At 47.4% G+C, this 11,189-nt stretch overlaps 1 protein-coding gene across 1 annotated transcript; it reads left to right on the top strand.

Moving 5' to 3' along the window:
• Positions 1-436: 436 nt before the first annotated feature.
• On the top strand, positions 437-9,583 carry LOC123181284 (uncharacterized; the record flags this gene model as incomplete). The annotated part of the gene is made up of 2 exons (XM_044593544.1): positions 437-816; positions 9,568-9,583. Coding segments are annotated over exons 1-2 (396 nt in total), but the record flags the coding sequence as incomplete, so codon positions are not given.
• Positions 9,584-11,189: the final 1,606 nt, after the last annotated feature.

The raw sequence follows: 11,189 nt of genomic DNA, 5'->3' as shown, positions 1-11,189 counted from the left end.
TCGAGGACTCCGGCTGTCAGGTCCTTGCCTTATTCAAAACCATCCTGAGCTGATAGGCAGATTTCACACTGGAGATATCATTTTTGTCTGGTTCGATGCCATATAATCCTCAGTAGCAGCTAGCATAGTGTAAACGGGCAAAAATATCAGGCAACACGGCATGCACCTGGTGGACGTGTCACCTGGCCGGCCGGTGAGCGGTGGTACGAGAGTCCATGTGACAAAACAAACGATATATCCAACTTTCTATACGCGCGAGAGCCGAGGTGCCCTGGGCCTCCCAAACGATATATAAACGAACCTTGCGCTGCACACACCACACAAAGCACAAAAGAACCATCTTCTTCTTGTTGTTGTTCTTCTTCCAGATTAACCAGTCCAAGAAGAAGAGCTCGCCGTGGTTTTCTAGGTAGTAATCCAACTTTCTAAGTTAGGCATGGAGGCTGTAGAGCCAGCGGTGGTGGTGAGCTGCGAGTGCTGCGGCCTCGAGGAGGAGTGCACCGGCGAGTACATCGGCGGCGTGAGGGCCTGCTTCGGGGGCCGGTGGCTGTGCGGGCTGTGCTCCGAGGCCGTCAAGTACGAGGCCGGCCGCAGCAAGCGCACCGTGGCGATGGGCGTGGAGGAGGCCGTGCGGGCGCACATGGCCTTCTGCGGCATGTTCAGGCGCGGCGGCCCCGCGGAGCGCGTGGCCGAGGGCATGTGCCGGATGCTTAGGCGCACCGCGTGCGAGAAGAACCGGACCACCTCATCGTCCTCGTCGCGGCCGACAGCGCTGGCGACGGTGGCGTCAGCGTCCGGGCACCACCGCGCCTCGGTGCCATCCGCCTGAGTTGATGTCTGCTTCTTGCGACGAGGTGATGCTTCGGACATACGTCTTCCTCGGCACAAGCTAGCTAGCTATATATATGCCGATATGCATGTGATGTAGTAGTATATTTTGTTTTGAATCTGTTCCGGAAACTATACGAGGTTAAAGCTCGATTAATCTTCCCATGAGGATCTTGATCTACCCAACGACCGAGCAGCTGTTCTTGGCCCAAATCCTTTCGAGGTGTAATAATATACCGACTGGTGCAGTGCACATTCGATCGATCTGCTTGAATGTTTTTCCCCTTCGATGCGATTCCCCGTCCGTCAGAATGATCTTGCACTTGTTCTTCAGAGTTTTTTTTTTTGTTTCTTTGCGCACCGGCTTCAGTTTTCTACCTGATCGACTAGACGAGCCATGACCGACCCCGTCGCCTTCGCCGTCTGTTGCTTTCGATATCCTCGCCCTCAACACACGTGCAGAAACATGAGAGCTTGATACGGCTAGTGCATGCTCACCCGTGGAGAAATTTGTTTAGATAAGGGAAGAAGACTTCTCCCGTCGAGAATGTGAGCTAGTCACTCAAAGATTTGTGTCCTCTGCAAGTTTGTCTGATAGACGTACGTCCTGAGTACAAAAGCTCTGGCTTGCATCCTAGCTTGATACTTCCTGGCTACCAGAGAAAATGCACACTGCACACATGTATACATATTACATACAAAAGCTTTTTGATCGACGTCCAAGTTCGAAGATGAGCGATTTGCTTTAGACGATGATGATATGTACACGCACACGTACACGGCGGAGATCCATCAAACATAATCATGGCACGCTCCACATTTTGTGGACTAAACAAAAAAGCCGAATTCAAGATCAATATATTCTTCCTTGAGACCAAAGTATTCAATCATGGATCGGTCTCCACTCCATCGAGTCATGCATGCTTTGCTCGATCAACAACTACTCCAGTCAAAACGAGGAGCTCAGCCGCTTGCTTTGGAGATAGCGACAAAATATAGTAATATCACCGTTAAAATTTCCGCTGAAAAATGGAGAAGCTTCCCAAGATGATCAACCGAACAAAATATGGTTACGCGCGACGAGTCAGACGATGCATGGCCGCTTCCAAAAAGCCTGGGGAAGAAAATAAAGAATCGGGATACTGCTGGTGTGTCACCCGCCAGGGGAAACAAAAACCTACGGTTCGGCGGATCGAGCACCGACAGCGACCGCGATCGTGAACGAACACCAGGCGCTCCCGCGATCGTTTGCTGTTGACATGATGCGTCACGTTTTTTTTCTCTGTTCAGCTTCTGCATCTATCTGACTTTGCCAATCCGATGTGATGCGACGTGACTGCGGCAGGAACAAACTAATATTGTGAGATTCTGGAGCGTCGCCACGTCGCCACCGGCGCTGAGGGGTGGATTCCAGCCATACACGTTAGGTTTAGCTAATTTCTACATAGGATGAAGAAGATATCCACGAGAGGACGTGAGAGCCAGCGTTCCCGAGTGGACATAGACGCCTGCTCGTGCTCGACCATACGAACCGTGCGATTCGATGAGAGGCGACAGGAGACCGTGGGCGTCCAATGGCGCGCCGGAGACACGCATGGGAGCTGCGTCCACGGCCATGCCCGTGACATGTGGACGCGCTCTGTGAGGCGCCTACTGAGTGAGGAGAGAAATATCTCGCTCCGCGCTGCTCCCGGTATGTCCCTCCCGCGCATGTCGATCACATGATTGAAAGACTAGCTCGGACACGACACGACATTGTATGCGTCGACGTATCGATATAGTAGTATATACAATCGCCCAGACGGCCAGACATGACGCATGCATGCACTCGGGACAGCAGTTTGGATCCCTGTCTTGGCAGCACCCACCCGCCCTGTCGACGTTCGGTCGATGGCTCGGCTCGGCTGATACATATACCTACCTGATGAAAAAGGCACGATCAGCCAACACGGCTTCCACAACGGTCGACGCGCCGCGTCTTGCCTCTTTACCTCACGGCATCTACGCGAACTGTTGTTCGGTGAAGATGCCGGGCACGCACGTGGCTAGACATACCGACAGTCTGTGCAGGCACCTGCAGGCTATTGCAGAAGTATGTGGCTGTTTTAGTTTGCAGAGCAAACAAGGGTTTTTTCTGGATAGCGGATAGGGGCGATTATATGTGGGGTCGGATGTGTAAGCGTGGCCAGGTTTGACATGACGGATGCGCCTGGAGCCCCAGACCTTCCTATATCCGTCCCATATTTGACCTAGATATGAGAAGAGTCAGTTAGCCCGGGCGTTGAGGCCAGTTTGAGGCACCCGTCGTCTGGGTTGGTATTTTTACCGGTCAGTGACCGAGCCGTCCGCCTGGGCGCATGAGGGGGTTTGCGGCTCCCGGCTATAGATGCTCTAACCGTAGCCAGCACCCGTGATCCGATCCCTTTAGCTGCCGTCAATTAAAGCCCGCGTGGCGCCGGCAATGAGAGAGAGGATGTATGGAGGAGCTGGTGGGTTGTGGCGGGCCGGCGACATATTTGTGGTCGGGCTGCAGCTATCAGCATGTGATGCTCGACGGCGGTATTTGTTTTCTAGCTTGGTAATTGTAGCGACCCGACCTCAAACGGTCAAGTCTCTGTGCTTCATTGTCATCCTTGGATCGGTAATGCTGACACACACAGTACTCGAAGGATTTATAACAGAGTGACAGTCACACACTTATTATATCGAATGTCTCAAGAGAGAACTTATTACAATAATATGGCTTAAGGTCATTTAATGTGATAACAGCGGAAGGCTTGGAAGACAAAGTGAGTCCATCAACTCCAACGACATAGCTGAGCTGCACGGCAATGACCTAACGAACCATACTCCTCGTCTGAAAAGTCTGCAACATAATACGTTGCAGCCCGAAAACGGGTCAGCACATGGAATATGTTGGCAATATAACACAGTAGAGCATGAACAGAATAATGCTATCACTACCTGCATATTTGGCTGGTGGAAAGCTCTATGGTTATAGTTTTTGCGAAAAGCCAATTTTTCCCTACAACAAAGGAATAGATTTTTAATTTAACTATCATGGTGATTGAAACATTGAGAAGGTAGCCCCAACTCAATCCCAATTAAAATAGTTAACAACCAACAATATTAATTAAAAGTGATGAGATACATGTGATAACCCAAGTACTAGATACTCAAGATTGTCCATAACCGGGGACACGGCTAAACATGATTAGATTGTACACTCTGCAGAGGTTTGCGCACTTTTCCCCACAAGACTTGATCGCCTCCGTTGGATTTCTCGCACTACATGGTGTTTGAGAAAATGGATGACCGAGACACAGTCTTTCAGAAACATTAACTCTCTACTCCGGGTAGACCATACCAAACCTACAAAACTCACTACCTGCTGATCCACCTCTTCAAGAGTTTCGTGTAACTTACTCAACTATGCTAGAGCCCATAATAGCTTGTGGCTGCACCCGGAAGTTCTAGCATGAATCATGTCAGTTCCCTTTGAGCCTGGGTGGCGGTCCTTAGGAAGATCACACGGGTACCCCGGGATTTCCAAAAAAACAGACAACACTGGGTTCCCCAGGTGCCTCAATCCACCCAGATGTTTGTTTAAGTTGCCACCTTAAGTTGAACCATTAGTTAACAATCTCACATCTGTCATGGATTTCACTCAAACCCAAACCACGTCTACGAGCATAGCACAGCAAAGCATAGCAATATAAGTAACGCGTAGAAGTAACTCCCAAGGGTTTGATAGTAACAGGGCAATAGGTTATACCTCAACAACTACTTCCCAACCGACAAGTTAATGACATCCTAAGCATGCAATGTTTGAGGATTGGAACTAATGCAGAAAAACTGGGTATGAAAAGAGTATGATCAATGTGTTACTTGCCTTGCTCACGATCCACGAATCCTAGGGACTCGTAGTAACACGCTTCGCACTCCGGGAGTTCTATCACAAACAAAAAAACAATAGCATACATAAGCAACAAGCAAAGATGCATAAGAAAAACTCAAATAAGAGAGGTTGACCAGAAAGTTCAACTTAAGAACTCCGGTTATAAAAAGAATCAAATCAAACGGAGAAACGAAACTCAAACGGCGAAAGAAACAAGATTTGTTTACTAATCTGAACTAAGGTCAAATTTTACATTACCAAAATATTGTTTAAATTGATTAAACAGAAAGAGGGTCTCGAGACGAAGATCTAGGCGCTTGAATCGCCTGATTCCGACTAACAAGCGAAAAGATAAACAGAAACTAAGATCGGATCAGAAATCGCGACCGAAAATAATCGCAGATAAATCCGTTAAAAGAAAACTGACGAACAAACTAACTAACGAGCGTTCATTAGCTGTAACTAACGTGTGAAAACCGTTCGTTTAAACGAACGTACGGACGAACGTCTGCAAATTAGAAGAACCGAAAAAACCAGTGAACCGATCTAAAAAAACGAACTAGGGCTTCTAAAAAACAGCGGCGGCGGATCGGCGCGGTACCTCGACGAGGTGGCTCCGGCGAGGCGGGTTCGGACGGCGGGGCGGAGGCTCGCGGGGCGGCGGGGCTCGGCGGCGGGAGGCGGCGCGGCTCGGGGCGGCTACGGCGCCGGTGGTGGTGGGCGCTCGGGCGACGCGTGTATAAAGGGAGCGGGGCGGCTTGGGAGAGGGGCCAAGGCGGCGGTGGTGGAGTCCGGCTCGGACTCCTCGTTCGAGTCGGCGATGACGGCGCGCGCACGAGGAAGGCGGCGGCGTGGGCGGTTGGGCCAGCGGCCCGGCTGGGTTTCAGCCCAGTCGGCTGGAACTTAAAAAAAACTATTTCACCGACAGAAATAAAATCCTAGAAAATAAAATAAAAATCTAAAAATACCAAAACAAATTTTCACCGCCTAAATGAAATATTTAGGACGAGATGAACATTTTCTTGGCCCTAAAATGCAATTTTTGAAAATGTGCAATTTTTCTAATGCAAATAAAATCCAAGTAAAATCAAATAAAATCAAATAAATGATTTTAATATTTTTCCTCCAATATTTCAATTATTTTGGAGAAGTCATATTATCTCCTCTCATATTTTTTTAATATGAAATATTTTTCGGATAGAAAAATAATTAAAATCAACATCCTCGTTTCATTATTTGATAAAAAAATCAAATATGAAAACTGGGAAATCCCCAACTCTCTCCGAAGGTCCTTTAGTTGCTTAGGATTTCGAGGATTGCAGAACGAAAATGCAATAAAATATGATATGCATGAATGACTTATGTATAACATTCCAAATTGAAAATTTGGGATGTTACAAACCTACCCCCTTAAGATGAATCTCGCCCTTGAGATTTGGGTTGGCTAGAAAATAGGTGTGGGTGGTCTTTGCGGAGATCATCCTCTCGTTCCTAGGTGGCTTCATCCTCCGTATGGTGGCTCCACTGAACTTTGCAAAACTTAATAATCTTGCTGCAGGTGACTCGGCTGGCAAACTCAAGAATCTTAACTAGCTTCTCTTCATAAGTCAAATCGCTATCCAACTGAATCGCGCCCAAGGGTACTGTATCTCTTAACGGTATATCGGACATCTCAGCATAACACTTGTTCAACTGTGAAACGTGGAACACATCATGAACTCCTGACAATCCCTCAGGTAATTCCAACTTGTAGGCAACTTCTCCCATCCGTTCCAAAACATGATACGGTCCTACAAATCTCGGGCGTAACTTTCCCTTAACTCCAAAACGTTTCACTCCTCACAAGGGGGATACTCGCAAATATGCTCTATCTCCAATTTCATAGGTTACCTCCTTGCTTTTCGAGTCTGCATAACTCTTCTTCCTGGACTAAGCAATCTTCAGTCTATCACGGATCAGTTTAACCTTCTCCTCAGACTCCTTGATCATGTCTGGTCCAAACAACTGCCGGTCTGCTACCTCATCCCACATCAACGGTGTTCTGCACCTGCGTCCATACAGGGCTTCAAACGGTGCCATCTTCAAACTGGATTGGTAGCTATTGTTGTATGAGAACTCTGCGTAAGGCAAATTGTCATCCCAGCTAGATCCATAATCTAGCGCACAGGCTCTCAACATGTCCTCCAAAATATGATTGACTCTCTCTGTCTGTCCATATGTCTGCGGGTGAAACGCTGTACTGAACTCCAATCTTGTTCCCAAAGTCTTGTGTAATTGGTGCCAAAACTTTGAAGTAAACTGTGTTCCTCTATCTGATACAATGGTCCTCGGAACTCCATGCAGACATACGATCCTGGACATATTTATCTTGGCCAACTTCGCACTTGTATAGGTGGTTTTCACTAGGATAAAATGAGCCACTTTAGTCAAGCGATCAACTACTACCCATATAGAATCATATCCTGCTTTGGTTCTAGGCAATCCGGTGATAAAGTCCATGCCAAGTTTATCCCACTTCCATTTGGGTATGGGCATAGGCTGTAACAGTCCTGCTGGCTTCTGATGCTCTGCATTTACTCTCTGACATACATCACATACGGCTACATACTCGGCAATATCCTTCTTCATACAAGTCCACCAGAAACGTTCCTTCAAATCCAAATACATCTTGGTGTTTCCGGGGTTTATCGAGTATGGTGAGTCATGAGCCTCCTGAAGTATTAACTTCCTGATCTCTGGGTTATTGGGCACATACACTCGGTCCTCAAACCATAAGGTATCGTGCTCATCCTCACGAAAACCTTTGGCCTTTCCTTTGCTCATCTTCTCCTTTATCTCGGCAATCTCTTTGTCATCCTTCTGAGCTTCTCGAATCTTGCCCAACAATGTAGACTGAACCTCCATTGTTGCAACGAAACCTCTTGGAACAATCTCCAATCGAAGTTCCATGATATCCTCTGCTAACTTCTTTAGCAATCCCTTACTTTCAAGGATATTGGCATAACTCTTCCGGCTCAAAGCGTCTACTACGACATTTGCCTTTCCTGGATGATAGTGTAGCTTCATATCGTAATCCTTTATAAGCTCCAACCATCTCGTCTGCCTAAGGTTCAGCTCCTTCTGTGTGAAGATGTACTTCAAACTCTTATGATCCATGTACACATCACAACGGTTTCCAATAAGGTAATGTCTCCAAGTCTTCAACGCATGCACTACGGCTGCTAGCTCAAAATCATGCGTGGCATAGTTCAACTCATGATGTTTTAGTTGTCGTGAGGCATACAAAACAACTCTTCCGTCCTGCATAAGCACACATCCAAGTCCTAAGCGAGAGGCGTCGCAATACACTTGGAACTCCTTATGTATATCTGGCGGTGTTAGCACTGGGGCTGTAGTCAAACGTTTCTTCAACTCCTGAAAACTTGCCTTGCAATCTTCTGTCCATTTAAACTTAGTATCCTTCTTCAATAGTTCAGTCATTGGCTTCGCAATCTAGGAAAAATTCTCAATGAATCTCTGGTAGTATCCTGCGAGTCCAAGGAAACTGTGAATCTCGCTAACTGAAGCGGGTGCCAACCATTCAGTTACTGACTGAACCTTGCTGGGGTCTACTGATATACCGTCTCCTGATATAGCATGTCCAAGGAATCCGACTTCCTTCAACCAAAACTCGCATTTGCTGAACTTAGCATACAACTGGTGTTCCCTGAGTTTTTCGAGAACTAAGCGCAAATGCTCCTTGTGCTCCTCTTCATTCTTCGAGTATACCATAATATCATCAATAAACACCACAACAAACTTGTCCAAATACTCCATGAACACCTTGTTCATCATGCTCATGAAATAGGCAGGGGCGTTAGTCAGTCCAAACGACATGACCGTATACTCGTATAATCCATACCGCGTGGTGAATGCTGTCTTTGGGATATCCTTCTCTCGAATTTTCAACTGATGATATCCTGATCGTAGATCAATCTTCAAAAACACTTTAGCTCCTTGCAGCTGATCGAACAGATCATTGATCATTGGCAGTGGATACTTGTTCTTAATCGTCACTTCACTCAAAGCTCGATAATCAACAACCATCCTTAGGGATTTATCCTTCTTCTCAACCAAAAGTACTGGGGCTCCCCAAGGTGACGAACTTCTTCGAATGTAACCTTTCTACAATAACTACTTGATCTGTTTCTTAATTTCCTCCAGATCATTTGCGGGCATCCGATAGGGTCTCTTGGATATTGGCCCTGTACCTGGCAATAGCTCTATCAAAAACTCAATGTCTCTATCTGGTGGCATGCCTGGTAACTCTGGAAAAACATCCGGGAAATCCTTCACTACAGGCACTTCCTCCTAAACAACTCCCGTAAGGGCATTTACTTGGCTCCTCCTAGGCACATGCCTAGATACATACTTAATCCTTTTTCCCTCCGGGGTGGTGAGATAAATCGACTTACTAGTACAGTTAATACTTCCTCCATACTTTGACATCCAGTCCATACCTAATATCACATGCAATCCTTGTGACTCCAAGATAATTAGGTCAGACGGAAAAACATGTGTGCCAATGGTTAGGGGTATCTGGTCGCACCATCGGCTGGCCATGTACTCTGCTCCGGGTGAACTCACTAGGAGAGGGGTCCTAAGGGTTTGGGTTGGTAGTTTAAACGTATCCACGAATCCCCTTGATATGTATGAATGTGATGCACCAGTATCAAAAAAGACAAGAGCGGTAAATGACTTAACCAAAAACTTACCTATTACCGTGTCCGGCTGCTCTTCAACCTCCTCCACGTTAATGTGGTTCACTTGTCCTTTGTTGAATGGATTAGGCTTCTTCCCAGCGCTCCCATTTCCATTTCCATTCCTTCCTTCAGGGCAATCGTTGGCATAGTGCCCTGTCTTCCCGCACTTAAAGCAAGTAACTTGACTTAGGTCTCTTTTGGCGGGTGTGGCTGGGTTGGAGCGGTTCTGATTGTTGTTAGCTCCGTTCCCATTTCCATTCTTAGCACCATTGTGGTTATGCGATCCTCCTCTAGTGTGGTTGTGACTTCCATGGGTATGAACAAGTCCTCTCGAGTTCGGGGTTAGGCGAGGCTTCTGCTGAGCTCCTGAGTTATACTTCCCTTGTCCGTACTTCCTCTTACGGCTCTCAATCTGCTGCTGCTTCCCTTCAATCATAAGAGCCTTATCTACCAACTCCTGGTAATTGTTGAAGGTTGCTACCATCAATTGCATGCTCATCTCATCATTCAACCCTTCCATAAACTTCTCCTACTTCGCGGCATCTGTGGCCACATCATCAGGGGCATAGCGAGATAACTTGCTAAACTCATCCACGTACTGAGCCATAGTACGGTTCCCTTGGCGTAAGTTGTGGAACTCCCGCTTCTTCATCTGCATAGCTCCAGTTGAGACATGGGCTGTGCGGAAAGCTTGCTGGAACTGGTCCCAAGTGACATTGGCTATGGGAAAAGTGGCTGTGTAATTCTCCCACCATGAAGTTGCTGGTCCATCCAATTGATGTGCGGCAAAGCGCACCTTCTCAACATCTGTGCAACCTGCGGTGGTCAACTCCCTTCCAATACGGCGTAGCCAATCATCAGCAACTATAGGCTCGGTGCTACTGGAAAACACCGGTGGCTGTAGCCTTAGAAAACGGGCTAGGTTGTCCACTGGCGGCGGGTTGTTGTTGTTGTTGTTGTTGCCCTGGTTCTGAACTAGCAATTGCATCAAGGCATTCTGCTGCTGGATCAACTGAGTGAGCTCCGGTGGGAAAGCAAAACCGGTGTCACGTCTCGGAGGCATCTGATGGGTTTAAATGAAAGAGATCAGAATAGAAAAGGGGTCTTGTCGGTGTCAAAACCGGTGGATCTCGGGTAGGGGGTCCCGAACTGTGCGTCTAGGCCGGATGGTAACAGGAGGCAGGGAACACGATGTTTTACCCAGGTTCGGGCCCTCTTGATGGAGGTAAAACCCTACGTCCTGCTTGATTAATATTGATGATATGGGTAGTACAAGAGTTAATCTACCACGAGATCAAGGAGGCTAAACCCTAGAAGCTAGCCTATGGTATGATTGTTGTATCTGGAGTTGATTGCCTACGGACTACAACCCTCCGGTTTATATAGACACCGGATAGGGTTAGGGTTACATAGAGTCGGTTACAATGGTAGGAGATCTTGAATATCCGCATCGCCAAGCTTGCCTTCCACGCCAAGGAAAGTCCCATCCGGACACGGGACGAAGTCTTCAATCTTGTATCTTCATAGTCCAGGAGTCCGACTGAAGGTATAGTCCGGCTACCCGAACACCCCCTAATCCAGGACTCCCTCAGTAGCCCCTGAACCAGGCTTCAATGACGACAAGTCCGGCGCGCAAATTGTCTTCGGCATTGCAAGGCGGGTTCCTCCTCCAAGTCCTTCATAGAAGATTGTAAACACCAAGAGTAGTGTCCGGCTCTGCA

The sequence above is a fragment of the Triticum aestivum genome, chromosome 1A (genome assembly GCF_018294505.1).
Source record: "Triticum aestivum cultivar Chinese Spring chromosome 1A, IWGSC CS RefSeq v2.1, whole genome shotgun sequence".
Taxonomy (NCBI): Eukaryota; Viridiplantae; Streptophyta; class Magnoliopsida; order Poales; family Poaceae; genus Triticum; species Triticum aestivum.
This window is presented reverse-complemented; position numbering and strand designations above follow the sequence as displayed.